Source organism: Vicugna pacos, chromosome 10, assembly GCF_048564905.1.
Source record: "Vicugna pacos chromosome 10, VicPac4, whole genome shotgun sequence".
NCBI classification, from domain to species: domain Eukaryota; kingdom Metazoa; phylum Chordata; class Mammalia; order Artiodactyla; family Camelidae; genus Vicugna; species Vicugna pacos.
Window position 1 is genome coordinate 31,550,934 of NC_132996.1, and position 17,691 is coordinate 31,568,624.

At 50.5% G+C, this 17,691-nt stretch overlaps 2 protein-coding genes across 4 annotated transcripts in view; one reads left to right on the top strand and one right to left on the bottom strand.

Annotated features, from left to right (window-relative positions):
- The window catches only part of PPFIBP2 (PPFIA binding protein 2), a 140,096-nt gene extending 137,440 nt beyond the window's left edge, over nt 1–2,656 (top strand). The window contains 2 exon segments of the mRNA XM_031681266.2: nt 128–180; nt 182–2,656. Coding sequence (XP_031537126.2) covers nt 128–180; nt 182–197 — 69 coding nt within the window. The 3' untranslated portion in view covers nt 198–2,656.
- On the bottom strand, nt 487–12,994 carry CYB5R2 (cytochrome b5 reductase 2). 3 transcript variants are annotated; one of them, XM_031681272.2, is made up of 9 exons: nt 12,885–12,994; nt 7,412–7,555; nt 7,097–7,169; nt 4,743–4,849; nt 4,350–4,479; nt 3,663–3,746; nt 2,834–2,919; nt 1,792–1,891; nt 487–915 (listed from the first exon to the last, which is right to left on the bottom strand). In XM_031681272.2, the coding sequence occupies exons 1-9, from the start codon at nt 12,903–12,905 to the stop codon at nt 743–745; spliced, it is 918 nt and encodes a 305-aa protein (XP_031537132.1). In that variant the 5' UTR covers nt 12,906–12,994; the 3' UTR covers nt 487–742. The 3 variants fall into 3 exon arrangements, with proteins under 3 accessions (XP_031537132.1, XP_072825526.1, XP_072825527.1); XM_072969425.1 differs by lacking the exon at nt 12,885–12,994 and adding an exon at nt 12,455–12,593; XM_072969426.1 differs by lacking the exon at nt 12,885–12,994 and adding an exon at nt 9,970–10,046.
- Nucleotides 12,995–17,691: the final 4,697 nt, after the last annotated feature.

Below are 17,691 nucleotides of genomic sequence, written 5' to 3' on the forward strand. Positions count from 1 at the left end.
CCATGAGCTTAGAGGACACAGGTGTCAGATGGGGCACACCCAGTGCCCCACTGCTTCACCTGTAGTGGCCACAGGACAGCCTTGACCAGAACGCTGTTGAACCCCAGCTGTGGCCATGTCCTTTCAGACCATGCTGACCCAAGACCAGCTGCTGACTGACTCCCACCTGGCCGCTCCCAACTGACGACTGGAGATGACGCTTACTGGCTGAGGGCCTGGTCAGGCACGTGTAGGGCCCGAGTCTGCAATGGGGGGGTGGCCCACAGCCACCTGCAGAGCCCAGGCCTGGCAGCAGGGCATCTCCGACAGCCGACAGGACAAAGTGGGGCATGTTCACTACACCACGCCCCTAGTGGCAGGACTGGGTAATACAGAAGTCAGATGCCTGAAGAGGCAGGCCACGTTCCAGTCTGTCCGTCCTTCCTTTCCTCCCTCCCTTCTCTCCTCTCCTTCCCCCCTCCCAAACAGAACCACACTCATCCCATATCTCCTGCACTTAACTTTATTTCAATAAGCTATGGGGAGGGGGATACTGAAATGAAATTCCTCAGGCCTCCCCCAAGCAAGGAAACCGGAACCCGCTCTCTCCATCCTCTTGCATTCTTCTTCACCCCACACCAAAGAGAGGAGCACCAGGTACCCAAGGTGCATTACAAGTCACTTCCCTGTTTAACATGGTGAAGCTGAGCTCACTTAGAAAGATGAAGGCGACTAGACAAATTTGGTCAGAGCAAGGGCGGTGTTAGTAGGTGAAAATCATATCCTTGGTGTAACCCAGTTTCTCCAGGTTTGGGTGTGCAGCTGTCTGGATCAGGGCTAGTGGGCCACATACCAGGATGAATGTGGACCTCCCAGGAGGCGGGAGGTGCTCTTTGATCATATCCTCGGTAATGAAGCCTGAGCTGTACTTCCAGCCTGAGATCAAGCAGAAGAAAGCTGTTGGGGAGGCCAGATAGCTTCACTGACCCCTGGCCTCTCGACCACCCGCCCTCCCTCGCTCAAGCGAGAAAGAGGGAGACAAGCCTGCTCGCCAAGGCCTAGACACTGTTCTCTGCAGAGAGCTGGGAGTAGAGGACATGGGGGACCCAGGCAGCCCTCTTCAATATCTCAGATCTCAGTCTCACTGCTGGGACTCTGACGCCCTGGTGCTGGTGTCTGCCTGCTGTAAGCACTGGCGAGAGTGAGATAAAGGTACCCAAGTGTGGTGTGACTCAAAGCAGTCTGGTGGAGGAGAGCTGTGCTGGGCAGCGTGCCCTGTGGCATTTGGGGGCTGCTCAGTCGGTTGGGTGGCGCCCTCTGCTGGACAGCGAGCTGTATGACAAGGCAGGCACAGCTCTGGACAGTGAGGGCCTGTAGGGTGTTGTGTTGTGGCTGGGAGCTAACTGGGGCTGCAGCAGCTGTATGGGACTCAGCTTGTAAGGACTGCTATCCTCAGCAAGGTGAGTGGTGCAGAGTCAGAGGGGTCAGTGGCCGTGTCAGATGTAGTGTGAGTGATGGCTCTGTGGGATGCCGTGTGGAGGGGGTGTTCAGGGTGGCCTGGGGCCTCTGTGTTCCTGATGTTCAGTGCAGTGTGCAGCGTGCTGCTGATACTAGACGCCTGCCCTAGGCTGCCCTTACAAGCAGGTCATCCCAAATCCTCTCTTCCTCAACTTCCTGAATTTCCCCTGTGGCAACATGGCCCAAGGCCTCAGCCACCAAGCCCAGATCTAACCAACCAACCAACCCACCCACCCAGGGACTAGTCATTGACTGAGTTAAGGGGACCCATAGCAGGGACACTGGGGACCATACCAACAGGAGGCCTGTCCAGGGTGTACCACAGTTTGAACTGCTTTGGATGGGTTCTGGCAACTTCTTCAAGCTCTTTTCTCAACAAGATATCCTCCTCTGTCTAGAAGAGAAGCAACATGAGCCACGTCCTTCCAGGGTATCCCACCTGTTCCCAGACCCAGCACATGAGTCAGGGCACACCCGCCCCAGTCACCCAGCTCTAGCTTGGGTACTCACTGCCAGCTCTGCGGCAAATTCTGCCGCGGCTCCTGCACACAAACCCCCTCTTGTAGGGGGGAGGCGCTGGATGACTGCCCTCAAGCCAGAGGACATGGCTGAGCCCTAGGGGTACCAGCCCCACCACCAGCATCCACTCTGAGCGCCAGGCAAGGCAAATCCGTACTGTCCTGGGATCTGCAGGGACTGCGAGGGACCAGGGCAGTGATCTATGACAGTGTACATAGTCTGCAGCACTGGAGAGCTACAGGAGCGAGGCAGAGGCTGGAGCCTCCACTGGGGAAAGTGAGCCAAAGCCTCAGAGATGCTGCCCACAAGACCCGGATCTTAAAACTCATCCCGATCCTTGTCCCAGTGATTCCACTTCTGCAATTCTGTTTAAGAAAATCATCTAAGCGTGATAAAGCCTCAACACAATTATTCAGTGCTGTATTGTTTGTAACTGTGAAAACTGAAAACAACCTGAATGTGGAAGATTTAGTAAAGGACGGTACAACTTGGTATAGACTCAGATGAAAATATTTATAGAGTTTTAAAGAGAGGAAGAGGCCTGTGTGGCAATGATGAGTGAAAAAACCCCAAAAATGAAAAACTGTATGTGTAATTGTAAATATACACCATATATAGAAAAGATTTTAAAAAAGTAAAACATTTGTTTGCTTCTGTATTTTCTGAAATTTCCACTAAGGGCATCTATGATTTTATAAACAGAATTATGTACCAAATAAGGAAGGAAAGTTTAGTGCTTGTGGGGAGACGAGAGTTAAAAAAAAACCCAAACAAATGGAAAAATAGGCCTGACTCAGGGCTGACTCCGCAGACTGACCTGGTTGGCAAAGATGAGAGACATCCTGGTCCTGTCACTGGGCTTCTTGGTGATGCAGCGGATGAGCTGCAGCATGGGCGTGATCCCTGGAACACAGTCAGCGGGCAGGCTGGCTGTCCCTCCCCATCTGGTGCCCACAGTCCCCGGGCGGCAGCAGCTTCGTGAGTTTCCCTGGCCCTGATTTTTTCTCACTTCTATCCCCAGAACTCCAGGTGGGGACCCACCCTTCATTTTTGTTTTCCCTTCTGATGCAACAATAAAGCAAAAGCCCATCATGTTTACACAGCAAGACGGAGGGAGCACTGGCTTTGGAATCGGGCTGCATTTCACACCCAGCTCCCTCACTAACTGTCCGACCAAGGTGAGTCAGGCACATCTGAGCTCTTTAGTGTCCCCATTTCTAAAACAGATTTAATGGTGAGTAAATGTGATAGTTTTATAAGTGCCCGTTTTGGTGCCTGGCATGTTGTAGTTCTTGCCACATTTGCTCTCATCTTCCAGGCATTCAGTTTCAAGGGATGGGGAGCAGCAGCCTTGAACAGGCTCTAAGAGTCCTTGGGAGACCACATGTGGACTTGCCCAGGCTGGCCCCTAGCCTCTGCCCTGTTCCCAGCCTGACCTGAGAGGTTCCAGGGGCTCCCGGGGGAGCCCCCATGTTGGCTAAGGGGAGCGGGGTGCACAGGGTCAGTGTCAAGATACGTCATTGTCCCTGCGCTCCCATCTGAAACAGAAGGAATCTCTCCCATCACCCCTTGTAAGACCAAATGACTCCGAAGCCAGAAAGGTGTCAGAGCTGACCCTGTGGTTCAGGCCCCCAGTAGCCTCTTACCTGTGCCCCCGGCAATCATTCCCAGGTGATGGACCAGTTTATTTTCAGGCTCACTCATTTTGTACGGCTTGATGGCAAACTTCCCTGAAACACAGAGAATACTTCTGACGCCTGAAGCTCTTGACTGAGAGCCTGCAGAAACCTCATGGACGTTTTCCTTGGGATTCCCAGGAAGCAAGTCCACCCAAGGGAGTGGATGCACCATTTTTTGCCAGAGGAGCAAGCCAGAGTGCCCTCTTTGGCCAGCCCAGGTTCACTGCTGCCCAAGGTGGCAGTAGAGCCGGGGTATCCTCGGGGAATAACTGGGCCTTTTCTTCTGAGGAAGGAGGGAGACATGCTGAAGCTAACACGGAGCCTCACACAGCACTCTTACCCAGTGTGAATGAGTGTAAATGATGAGTGTGTGGGTAAAAGGATGAGTGCACTCCACCCACCCACCATCCATCTTTCAGCATTAGCAAGTGCCTTTCGTGTCTCAGGCGTCGTGCTGGAGATACAGTGATGAGGAAACACCAAATCACCCCTGTACCTTCATGATGCTGATAATCTCCTCCAGTGTGAATGAACGTAGGAAGACTTGAGGGAAAAGTCCACGTGACTCAAATCTGAGTAGTTTTCTAGAACCATGTAACAGCCTTAGGGATCTTCCCCCTCCCAGCTAGAGGCCCAGTGTGAACCCCCCAGTACCTGACCCCTGATAGAACAGGCGCCCGGATGGCCCTCGAAAAAGGATGGTGTCCCCAATTTTCATGTTCTCCAAGTACTGAGTCATCTTCCCCCCTTCTGGATGATTAGGGTGTACATTTTTAAAGTAGATCTGAAAAATAAGGCAGCATAGTTTTCATACCTTAGACCCGAGGCCATGGCCACACACAACTCAAAAATCTGTCTGCCACCAGAAACCACGCAGAGAAAATCCTCTGCACTCACCCTAAGCAGCCCCTGAAGACTGCCGCAGGTCAGCAGCTTCACTGTTACGTGACACTGCTGGGAAGCCCTGTCCTGGGCACGTGTTCCTTCCCCACCACCCTGAACAGGCTTGTGAGGGTGACGTGGCTGGACTTGGTAGGCATCATTTACCTTTATGATTAAGTCCACAAAGCCAAGATCATCATCACTGGACACAGGCGTATAAGCCCTGATCACCAAAACATCATCAATTTTGGCCAAGAGATGAACATAGTTACCTACAGAGAAAGCACTAAATGTTACGACCAAGCAGGGCCAGCCTAAACAGGACCCAGGATTGCTCTAAAGGACTGAGCCTGGGATAGGGGCAGGGTGCACAGCGCAGCAGGGTGTATGGGGGGAGGGGCCCAAGTCCAGGACACCCAGATCCTAGGCCTGCTCTCATCACTCCATGTGCAATCCTGGGTAAGTCACTTCACCCCTATGTACTTGCCCTGGTTCCATCACAGTGTAGTGGTGAGCATCACATACAGGAAACCTACCATCAGGGTGTGCTTACTGTGTCAAAGTGCTCTGTGGAGCAGGAAGAGCTAATTAAAGCTGGAGGCTGAATATTAGAAATTACAGAAAGGTGTTTCCCTTTTAAAGCCAAATATGCTGCCTTCCCAAAGTCATTTCTTCCTAAACTGGATGTAGCACTGGAGTCTAGGAACGAGTCACAGCCCCTCATCTGTACCCCGCTGCCTGGCACAGAGCAGCCTGGGCTCACAGGTACGCAGGACCCCAGGATTCAGACACCCATGGGCCAGGTGTTCCAGCAGGACCACTGTGGCACCATGGTTCTGCTGAAGGGCAGTGGTGAAGTTCTGAACCATGTAATTCTGCCCGTCCAGGGTGGAAATGAACAGACCAGGTGTGGCCAGAGACCTACGAGTCATGACTACATCCCAGCATGACACGGTGAACTGGGCCACTCACATTTCTGTTGGAACATGGGAGACCAGTGACTAAAGCAATTAGTGGTGAAGCAGAAGCTGCAATCGAGAGATGCTGAGAGACAGAAGCAAGGGAAAATTCTGTGTCAGTATCTGAGGGAAGAGAGGCTGTGCCTGCACCAGACAGAGGGAACAGATGTGCAGCCAGAAGTGAGACCTAGGGACAGACAGAGAAGAGGAGGAAAGGGGGACAAGGAGGGAGGGGACACAAGAGGGGCATGAGCTAGAGCCTTTGAGGGACCCTGAAGCCTGAGGCTCAAACACTCTGGGCTCAGAAAGGACAGGCTCGACAAGACCCTGGCTGTGGCGCAGCTGGGCACCTGGGCTACCCAGGAATAATCACCTGAGGCAGCTTCCTGCTGAGAACTAATCTGATACTGGAAACCTTAGAAAGGCTCTTGCAGATCCCACCAACCTGGCCCTGGCCTGGCAGCCACCCCAGAGAAAACGGCCTCATCTACAGCCAGCTTTGCTTCAGCGGAGCTGGGAAGCATGAGCAGTCTCCAGAGGCTCTCCCAGATGCCTCTCAATTAACTGGTCCCCCTAAACTGTGCGCTGCCGGCGCTGAGGACAGAGTGGGTCATGACAGTTTCTAAGATATTCTGTTTCTCAGAGGTTTCCATTCTTTAGCCTTCTCGCCAACAGGACTGACCACACGGGCTGAGCTGGAAGGCAGGCTGATGCTGAGCTCTCACGGCTGAAGACAGAGAGAAGCAGCAGCACGGAGGCTGGGGGGCCAGGCTGGCTGCCTCGTGGGTAATTTCATTGCCTTAAGAGGTGACATCAAGGTTCTGTCCCGTGCACACAAGCCAAGTAGGCTGTGGAAGATATCCATCAGGCAGGCAAGCAGCACTAGCAATCTGTGCAAAGTTCCAGGAAGTAGGCCTAGCAGAGTACTAAGACTGACAGCCATCTGCTGGCAGGACAGATTGGAAACCGGCTAACTCGGAACTCTAGGACTGCTAGGGCTGGTGTCCACAATGGACCCCTCCTTGAGTGGGCGTGAGGCCCCTGCTGAGAAACCACATACTGTGTGTGGTGGGGAACATCTGACTCCCTCCTGCCTCCCAGACATTCTGGACCTTTCTCCTGACTGTATGAGAATGTCAGTTCTTCCCATCCCTCCCATGGGCACAGCACTTTACACTTCCTGAATTTTCACATCCATCAATCACTTAATCCTCACAACAGAAGCGGCAGACAGGCCTTGGGAAACCCCATTTCATAGACTGAGGCTCAGAGAGGTTGAGGGACTTGCCTAAAGTTGCCCAGCAAGGAGCAGGCAACAAGATCTTAGACCTTCTGATGCTAGACTCACTTCTTTTCAATGCTCATTAAGGTATCACTTTTGTGTCAGCCCAAATGGACAATGAAAAAGCGAATGAACTGTCCCCAACCCCCTCTCCCTACCTCTCTGAGCTCATGTGGCTCAGGAAAGGTAGCAGGGCAACCTTTAAACCCCAGCTGAGTTTCTGGCAGCAGAGTGCCTGCAAGGCCCAGGTCCCAGTGATGACACCAAACCCCACTCACCTACAGGAAGCCCTAAGGCGTGGTCTGGTGATGGCAGTCCAAAGCGGAACCTCCGGGTGTTGTGACTGATTTGCTAATAAAACAGAAAACAGAGGCAAGCTCTGTCAGCTTTCTGGAAGCCCTGTTGGGCAGCTCAGATGGGAAAGAGCTCCCAGCAGATACACACAACAGGCAGTGGCAGTGGGGAGCAAACGAGAGGCCACGAAATGCGTGTCCAACTGCCCTGTCTCCCCAGCCGGCACATTCCCCACCACTTGGTCTTCCTCTCGCTTCACCCACCCCACCCCCGACAACAGAGGAGGGCTGAACCATCACCTCTTTCTCAATCAAGGGCAGAGGGTACTTGGTTTCAGGGTCCTGTAAGGTGATAGGATGTCTCCTCTTGAAGTTCATGTTCTTCAGGGCCAACAGGAGCACAGTGACCCCAATAACAGTGATGGCGAGGAGCAGGGCCGGGTCCTACCAGACACAGTGTGAGCAGGGCACCTCAGGTCCTGCCTGTTCCGGACAGGATTGCTCTCAGGGGCAGCGGCACCCTCCCCACCAAAGGCGTGTATGAAGCAAGGCTGTGCCTGAAAGAAACTAGGCAGAGGTAAAGGTACTACAACAGAAGACAGGCTGAGCCTGTGGTGGAGGGTGGGGAGGGGTCAGCTGCAGATCAGACAAGGCAGGATGTTTCAAACCCCCAGGCAGACGGCCCAGCAGTCCTAACGTCACCGGGCCTTTCCTGCCCATCTGCCTCCATCCCGGCTACAGCCAAGGTGCAAGCCCTGGGAGCTCCCTCCCTGAGGCGGAGTGGGTGAGGATGCTGCTTCTGATTTGGAATGAAGGCGACAGGAGATGATCTGCTGAGAGCTGAGAGGGCTGGGGCTCGCCTCCCCCACTCCCCCTCCAGGTCTGGCTAGGGCAGGTGTAGGGGTGGGGTGAGTACATCTGTCACCAGAGCTGCTCCAGGTCTTTGCTGAAAACCCATCACCCCTCACCTTTAGCAGGAGTGTCCTTGCTCAAAACCTGCCAAATCCCACCTCGCCACCTTTAGCAGGAGTGAACATAAATCTTGAAGTTAAATGGTCCAGAGATAAGAAACAAAGCTACTCACACAAAAAAAGAAAAAGACAGATGCAACCAGCTGGACCAAGATGGGACAAACCTGACCTCCAACAGATTCTGAGTCTTATTACATGTTCATTTTACTATATTAGCATAATAAGTGACAGGATCAGACATGAAGGACAAAAAAAGGATTAAAAAAAAAGGGGGTAGCACTTGACTCCCTGAAAAAGCCCTGCCCCCTCCCCAGGGGACTAATACATGCATTAGCTCCATCATTAGCCTCACTCCTCCTCCCTTTGTCTTTACTCTTTAAATCCCTCTCACCAGGTGGGTGAGAAGTTGATCTGTGAACTTAGTCCCTACTTCTCCATTCTTTGGTCACTGAATAAAGCTTGTGCTTTACTGATCTCAGCCTCGATTTCAGTATTCGCCTACTGGAACCTGAACAGAAAAGGAACCCTCCTAGCCAAGACAGAGAGCCTCGGCCGGGTTGGGGCCTGAGCAGGGTCCATATGACTTAATTCAGTCACTAATTTTGGTGCCCAGTGTGGGGGCCCATTCTTTCCAGTAACTCAAAGTTTACTCACTGACCCAGAGCCGACAAAGCTGGCTAAATAACTGGGCAGTCTGCCCCCAGTTCTCAACCTATGGGCCAGTGAGGGCTACCAACTTACACTTGAGATGGAAAAGCAGCCAAGGATCCAGTGGAGTGCTCCCCAGTAAAGACAACGCCCACCCCCAAGCATACCTACAACAAGGACGCGTGTTACCATTTGAGGTAGTGTCCAGGGGATGTTTGACACGGGGGGTGCAAAAAACATAAACCCGGAGTTCACAAAAACACAAAAACAAAAAGTTTACCAAAAAAAAAAAGTTTACAAAATATGTAAACCCAGAGTCAGTGGACGGGGCAGGCCATTCTTAAGAGCCATTTTATTTCCCAGAGTGCCCTAGACATTAGGAGAAATTCACAAAAGTTGACGATAGGACCCACCATGCCCACTTCCCGGCTGGTGGAATCAGTATTTTGGGTGTTCAACAACAGAGAGACAGAGGTGGATGCAAAGGAAGATAAAGAGTGGAATGAACTGCCAGTATTCTGGCTTTAGCGATTCAGGGTCAATCGACCCCGACCTCCCAGGGATGACCCCAACCCCCACCCTGCAAAGGGATGAACTGATTGCCTTGGGTTTCAAAGACCATGCCCACAGTGGAGAGAAGGTCTTAAAATCAATCACTGTGCGCACTGCATGGAGGAGGGTCATTGGAAGGGGAATGCCCCAAATGTCTTAGAAGGAAACTAAGTGGACCACCATATCCTGGCCTATTCTCACTGGCTGCACACATAAAAGAAGAAAAAGAAGATTGTAGGGGCCCAGGGGCTCCTCAGAGAACCCTGGAAATCACCCCCAAGGAGCCATGGCTGACCCTGACCACAGTGGGTAAAAACGTTGACTTTTTCGTTGACACAGGGGTTTGAACACCTGACAAAGCAAAATAACCAAGATAAAGGTAAGACCGTGAGAGTGGAAGGGAAGTCACAGGAGTGCAATTTCATAGAGCCCCTTGAGTGTGATTTCAAAGGGAAAATGGTACCTCACTCTCATATGTTCCAGAATGCCCAATTCTTCTAACAGGAAGAGAATTACTACATAAATTGGGAGCTACAATTTATCTCAGAGACAAAAATATCATATCGTATACCACATCAGAGTGAAGACAGCACCTACACCTGAGGAAGAAGTTACTGAGCCACTCACTCAATACCACCTGTGAACCTGTCACAGCTCTTAAGTTACTTTTCAAGAGGACAAACTTACCAATAAATAAGTAATGTGGTAGCCAGGCTTCGTAGTTGGCCTTGGTCTTGGTATTGCCTTACTCGGCTTCTACTATTTTGCCTGGCCCCCCTCTCTCAGGCAAACATCTCTTCTGTCTATAGGGGATATTAATATTGAAAGCAGGATGACTAGCTGTTGTTTATTCTTAACTCTGTCCTGTCTCCTATAATTGTCCACGCAGAATGGGAATGCAATGCAGTAGTAAATCTCTCAAGAATCATAGCCCTGTCCACCCCCCAAAAAGAATTACAGCCCATGGACAAAATCTTTCCCAGTGCTGGATCTGTCACCTCTGCCCTCAAAGTGACACCTATGGATGAAAGATACTACATTTTATCCCTGAGAAGGACAACCTCACTCTTACCTTGGCTAACGGTTCTGCTAAACCTATCCCTTTTAAAGCTACCTTCCCATCCCTAGTGCAGCTTCCCTGCTTGGACCTCACCCTGGCATTAACATTTCTAACAAATACAAAGCACTCACTCTAAACCAGTGCCATCACTCTAACCCATCTTGCTGCCACTGCCCCTATCAAATGCCCTTACCAAAGGGAAGAACTTGCAATACCACCTTGGGGCTGCCCTGGACTGCAATCAGTGCTCCTTCTATTACTCCACAATTTCAGTGCTTCGGGATTGACTCCTAGGGATATCTCACCCATTGGTGCCCTCAGGAACGATTCAATGAGTACACACAAGGACTAAAGGGGAGACGTACACACTGAGGAGAGAGAACACTGGTCGTCTGGTGTTTAGTATATGGCCCTCCTAAGGCCAGGGAAATAGCCACTAGTCCAGAATCCCCCAGGGACCTCTGCTATGCAGATGCACCTCTCTCCCCACACTGCAAGGGCATCCCCTCTTGGGCCAGCCACCTACAGAGGTGGTTTACCTCCCCAGAAGTGCACCAGGCATGCACGCTCCCTGGGTACCTGTTCCTTTGTGGCCCAGAATAAACCAACTGCCCCATCATAACAACCCCAGCTCCTCCTTCCCTTCTCTGGGATGGGCTCTAGCCTATCCTTGTTTAGATAATGCCCGAGTTGGTTGACAATGCACGCTGCTAGGCCTGCTAAGTTCTGGGAACCTAGGTATACCATTCATAATGTCACCCAGCCCGAGATAAAAGCGCAAGAGGACTCATTCTGGCAGAAGTCGGGGTTGCTTTCAGACTAGAGACCCCACTTTACAAAAATCTCAGAAGGGCCCTTGAGGACTTGTCTAAAAATATGGGGGTTGCCTTACAAGGCCTCCGTACTTCTCCGGACCCACTAGCAAATGTTCCCGACAACAGGCTGGCCCTTGACTATCCCCTGGCTGAGCAAGGGGGGCAGAGTATGCACAGTTATTAATAAAACCTGCGGCACGTATGTCACTAACTGGTCAGATTGAGGCAAACATTAAAAAGATATGTGAGTAAGCTCAATGATTACAGACATAACACAACAGTCCAAGCTCCATCTGGAATATGCCGAATATTCCCCTCCCCCCATTTCTCAGCTCACTAATTGCTATTATCCTCCTGCTTATCTTCGGGCCTTACTTAACTTTGTTAGTAAAGAGCTTGAAGCCATCAAACCTCAGATGTTACTAACACAAGGGTACAAGCAATTGGGACTGCAGACTGGCAACAATCAGACTTATTTTAGGGTAATGAGGGAAGACTTCTGCTCCTCTAATCCAGGGAAAAACTTTCCTGTGTTCAGCAGGAAGCAGCTTCAGAGGTGAGACCTTCACTCTTTAGCGCCTCTCAAGGAGGAGCAGTAACAAGGAAAGGGGGGATTTTGTTGCCAGAGCTGCTTCACGTCTTTGCTCAAAACCCATCAAACCCCACCAGTAGCAGGAGCGTTCTTGCTCAAAATCTGCCAAACTCCACCCCCACCTTTAGCAGGACTGAACATAAATCTTTAAGTTAAAGGGTCTGGAAATAAGAAAGGAAGCTAAAAACAAAAAAAGGATAAAACTAAACGGAACCAGCTGGCCCTCCAACAGACCTTCAGTCTCATGTATTAACTTTACTCCATTAACGTATTCAATGATATACCTACCATCAGCCAGGACCAGACATTAAAAACCAAATAAGGATAAAGGGCTGGCACCTCACTCTCTTAAAAAAAAAACTGTCTGTCCCCAGTAGACAAATGCACATGCCTCCCCATCATTAGCCTCACTCCTCCCTTTGTCTTTACTCCGTAAAATAAAATCCCTCTCGCCAGGTGGGCGAGGTTGATCTGGGAACTTAGTTCCTGCTTCTCCATTCTTTGGCTAATGAATAAAGCTCATCCAGTATTGATCTCAGCTGGAGTTGGGTTACTAGCCTACTCCAACTAGAGAGAAAAAGGACCCTCCCCCGCCTCCCTCCCCAACCCACCCCCAACCCAGTCCGGGCAGAGAGCTGGCCTAGAGCTTCTGCAGGGTCCACAGGGCTTAATTCGTACACCACTGACTCCGAGGTACTCCATTACCTTAGCGCCTCAGGACACACCAACACTCTCCGAGGCACACGAACAAGGCCTGAGCCCTCACCTACCAGAGGCTGGGCTGGCCTCCCCCATCCAACCCCCAACCCCTCCACCCCGCAGTCGTGCCCGGCCTGCTCCGCTCGGGCCGGCCAGCCCCAGCCGGATTTGGGAGAGGTGGGGTCCGCCCGCCCTCTTCTCACGCCGGGGCGCCGACCCCGCCCCGCACCACGCCTCCTCCGGCTCCGCCCCGGCGGCCCAGCGCCCGCCCCGCTCCCAGCCCCTCACGGGCCCGCCGTCGTCGCCGGGCCCTGTCGCCGGGCCCTCTCCCCGGTCCCATCCCGGCCCTGGCGCCCGGGAAGCTTCCGCCCGGCTTCTGCCTGTCCCCGCGTCTCTGGACTCTTCCCGCCGGGTCGTCCCGCCGCCGCGAACTCACCCGGAACGAGACGCCGAACATGTCGTCGAAGTGGCGCTGGCTGCGAGGCCGGGCTGGGCCGACGCCGCGGACGCGCTAGGCCGGAATCCACGCCCAGCCCGGGCGCAGGCGCGTGGCGCGCGTGGCGGCACCTACCTCGAGGGCCGGTGTCTGGAGATTCTCGCGGGAGTTGGGCTCTGCTCCGGCCCTGCCCCCGGGGCCGCCGAATCCAGGGCCTTCCACGGCGGGACCCAGGCCCCACGGGGAGCTGCGGGCTTCCTCGCTCCTTGTTTTGCATCCCTTGTTTATTACGTGGCTCTCTTTCCATCCTGGTCCTCCTGGCGCACACTCTGAGCAGCCGGAGAACTCCGCTTAAGTTGTGGCAAGGCTGGAGGAAGGGGATGCTGGTCAAAGACATGGGAATTCAGGCCAAGTCAAAGAGCACAGAAATATACGCAGTCGACACTAATGAGTTCCTACTGAGCCTGGTCCTCGGGTCAGGTGTTTGTGGAGATGGGGGTGTGATCCAGTTAAAGGAAACTTTCTTTCAAAACGCTCATTCGTTCTTTCGCTCTCTACTGGGAGAGAGAGATAACAGGTACCTAACACATGTCCAAAGAAGAGGCAGAATGAGAGGCATAAACGGTTATGGGGGTTCCTCACAGCACATTTCAGAACCTTAGTAACTCCCTTCCCCATCACTTCTCCCACCGCCAGTGGCAAAGGTGAATCCCTGCCTCCAGGCCTAAGTGAGACAGAGAAGCCAAGAATCGAACACCCACCCCCAGGAACACATCACCACAGGCACAGGCATAATGGACACCCCCCCAACCTCCCCAACACCTGCAGGTGCCAGGATGTTATTGCCAGATACCTTCATTTCTGGCACTCTATTAAGTGTAAAATGAAGGCTTGGGAAATAATTTCATTACCTAATTGCTAAGGAGGTTGAACACATTTCATGGGTTTATTTACCCTTGGAATTTCTTTGGAAAAAAAAATGCCAGCTTATGAATTTTGCCCATTTGTATACTGAGTTGGCTTTTTTCTTACAGATTTTTAGGATTCTTATATATATATTCTATAGCAATTCTTTGCTAATTATATCAGATACAAATGTTTTCTCCTGGTAAGCAATTTACTCTTCCCTTCCTTCTCTTTCTGTCTTAGGATGAACAGAAGTATGTAATTGTAATGTAGTCAAGTGCATCAATCTTCAATCTTTTGCTTTTATAGTTAGTGCTTTTTGTGACTTGTCTATTCCTACCCAAGTTCAAGATACTCTATGTTTTCTCTGACAAGGCGAAGTATTTTCCCATTTACTTTTATGTCTCTCAGCCACCTGGAATTGATTTCTATGTATGATGTGAAGCAGGGATCCGGTTTAATTTTTTCTATATAGATAATGCGTTGTCTTGGTGACATTTATTGAATTGCTCATACCTGGTCACTAACCCGCAATGCCACCCCAGTTGTGTATCAGTTTTCGTATATGTGTGAGTCTGGTTCTGGCCTCCCTGTTCCCTTACATTGATCTAGTTGCCCAGCCCCTCTGACAATACCATACTTCTCTAATTACAGTAGTTAATAACAACCGTTTATATCTTTCCCTCTTATTTGGGTCTCAATTCAAATGTTACTTTCTTAGAGATGACTGTTCTGATCCCCCAATTTAGCTGTTTCTTTGGTTTGAATTCATCTCAGCCCTGCAGTATTTAGCACACTGCCTGGCAAGAGCAGGTGCTCATAAATACTATTCATCATCGATGCTCCATAAATACTAAAGAAAGGAACTACCCTTTCCATCAGTACTCTCTGCACCTTCCTTGCTTCATTTGTCTCTGTAGGACAGATCACCAGATGCAGTACTTCATCGCTTACCTACTTGCTTGTCTTTCCCTTCCCACCAGAACATAAGCTCCACGAGGACAGGAATTGCTTTGTCTGTTTTAACTCCTGCTGGATCCCAGGACTGGAACAGTGCCTAGCACCTGGTAGATGCCTAGTAAATACTTACAAACTTCATGGTCTTCCTTTGATTCAATCAAAATATGTTTTGCTTTGGAATCTAAAGGTGCTTCACTGTTTTTCTATGGCTTTGTTAGTACTTTGCCTCCATCCTCCCTTCTCACGTTCCCTGCATGGTCCCTCTGTGTTGTTACAGGGGAAGATGGCACATCATGCTTTGTTAATCTTGGAGCAGGACGAAGGCAGCCATTTCCCTGGGCTCCCCGTAATTTTGAGGGGGCAATGATTTCCTTCTCTCCCCAGCACTCCCACACACTTTATGTGTGTCCCTCATGTGCTCGAGTGCTGCCCAGATTTTGGCTCATCTCCTAATCTGAAGTAGACCATGAGCCTATGTCTTACTCCCTTTATCCCCAGCTCAGTAATAGAGCCTGGCAAAGAACAGGCCCCCGGCAAGTGTTTGCTGAAAAAAGAAAGAACAGATGCTGCTTGTCACTGTTTGAGCACATATGACAGTATCGAACCTCTGTCACTGCTGAGACACCCTGGAGGAAACTGGTGCCCTGACCAGGGATGCTCATAATGTATGCTCCTTCAATTTCCAGGCTGTTGTGGGCCTTTCATTAGCTTTTAACTTTGATGATGATTTATTTTGATTTTCTCCTCTGACCAAAGCAGCACCTCTAGCCATTTGAAGCTTCAGTTATGGTAGGCTCAAATACAGCCCCCCAAACATAACCACATCCTAAATCCTAGAACCTGTGAATGCTGTCTTATATGGTAAAAGGGACTTTTTGGCTGTGATGAAATTAAAGATCTTGAGTTGGGGAGACTATCCTGGATTGTCTCGTGGGTCCCACATGATCAAATATTCTTTATAAGAAGGACACTGTGGCAGGGGACAGAGAATAAGGTGATGTGATGACAGAAGCAGCAAATAGAGTGGCAAACTCTGAAGATGGAGGAAGGGGCCAGAAACCAAGGAATGTAGGCACCTCTAGAAGCTGAAAAGGGCAAGGGAAAAGATTTTTTCCTTAGAGCCTTTGGAAGGAACCAGCCCTGCTGACACCTTGACTTTAGCCCGGTGAAATTGATTTTATAATTCTGGCTCCCAGAACTGTAAGAGAATAAATGTGTGCTGTTTAGTGCCAGTAGATTTGTGGTAGTTTGTTACAGAAGCAATGGGAAACTAATACACTAAATGAACTCTTGTTTTTGATTCTTAGGGCTTATTAATATTTGGATTTATTCCAAAAATATATTCCCTGTGATTTGGATCAGAGAAGGCAGGAGGTACCTTCCCCTCTGGTCCTGATGCTCCCATTGCTCTAATGATGGGTTTCTTTTCTAACATGAATAACCTCCTTCAGCACCTCCTGCCGCCTGGCCACATCTTGAGCTTGCTGTCTCTGCCTGGCCACTTGAGAGGTCCACCCACCCCACCCCTTCCTCCGCACCCTGGCTCCGGCCTGTCCTCTGTTCATTGTGCAAAAATGTCATCCTCAACAAAGGACCTCAGCAAACAAATCTAGTTGACTGGGGTGAATTTTAGGAGAGAACGCAGATGGAGCATCGAACTCACTCCAAGCAACCAACCATGACCGAGGCAGACTATTACTTGAACTGAAGTTTCCTAGATTTTCCTCTTTAAGGATTTTAAACTGTAGTATCCTGATGCCACCTGATCAGAACTCCCCACTGAGCACTGCAGATGGACATAAAGCAAAGGTAACGCTTTGCTTTTTGGAATATCTCAAACTTGGCTTGTACGACAGGAATGTGGCAGGGAAACTTTGCATGTTCTTGGCAATCTGGGGCTGACTTAAGCCTGACGGGATAAGACTATGTAGACAAGATGCTCGAGACACTAGGAATGGCCAGAATTTGCCAGAAACATTGTGTTTGGGAGGACTCAAAAGAACAGCTTGCAGAGTCCTATTCCCGCCATCCCTCCCACACCCAGAGGAATCCTCCCTGAGCATCTCTGTCTGCAGAGCTATGCCAACAATGCGAACTAAGTTCCCCCACCAGTGTTTACAGCAGTTGCTTCAATTCTTCCCAAACAGCATCTGTTGTGCCAGGGGCTGGGTTAGAGCTCCAGAAGGTAGTATGTAATTGTGAGTTCACAGCTTGGGCTATGGAGACAACAGGGAGTAAATAGGACAGCCAGTGCAACTTCTGGGAGAGAGTCCCACCTGCACAGATGGGTGAGGCTGCCAACCTGGGACGGGAAGCCTCAGACCTGTGTTAAGAGAAAGGCTGGCCTCCAGGAAGGGGGAAGGGGAAGATGTCCAAAAGAAAGAAATGAAAGAAGGCATTCCTATCTCCTACTTGAACACAACCAGGACGTTGGCTGTTCACTAATTTGTCCCAGCCTCTACTTCCTTGTCCCTTACAGGGACAAAAGCAGGAGATTTTCTGAAAAGAGTTTTGTTTGTAGGGGCAATTTCTATTTTTTAAAAAAAAGCAGGAATAAGTGAAGATATAACAAATTGGGCTAAGGCCTCCATTCAGAGTCATTATAAAACCTTCTTTATCATTGAACTGTAGGGTTTACAAAGCATTTCCCACAGTGGAACATGTCTCCTCTGAAATTACTGTGATCCTTTACGACCACTTTAGTTTGGATAAAGAACCTCCGAAGGATTCCAAGCCTTGTCCAAGATCACATAGCCTGAAAAAAGCAAAGCTGGGACACAGGCCCATGTTTCTGAGTTCAGCCTGATGTCCTTCCCCTAGACCACGGCAACCTGTGGTACAGTCAACGCATAATGTCCGTGATGCCATGCAAACTTAAACTCAATCCCTGACTTCCAATTTCAAGAAATGCTCCATTTGTCAGCTGCCAAAGCTAAGGCCC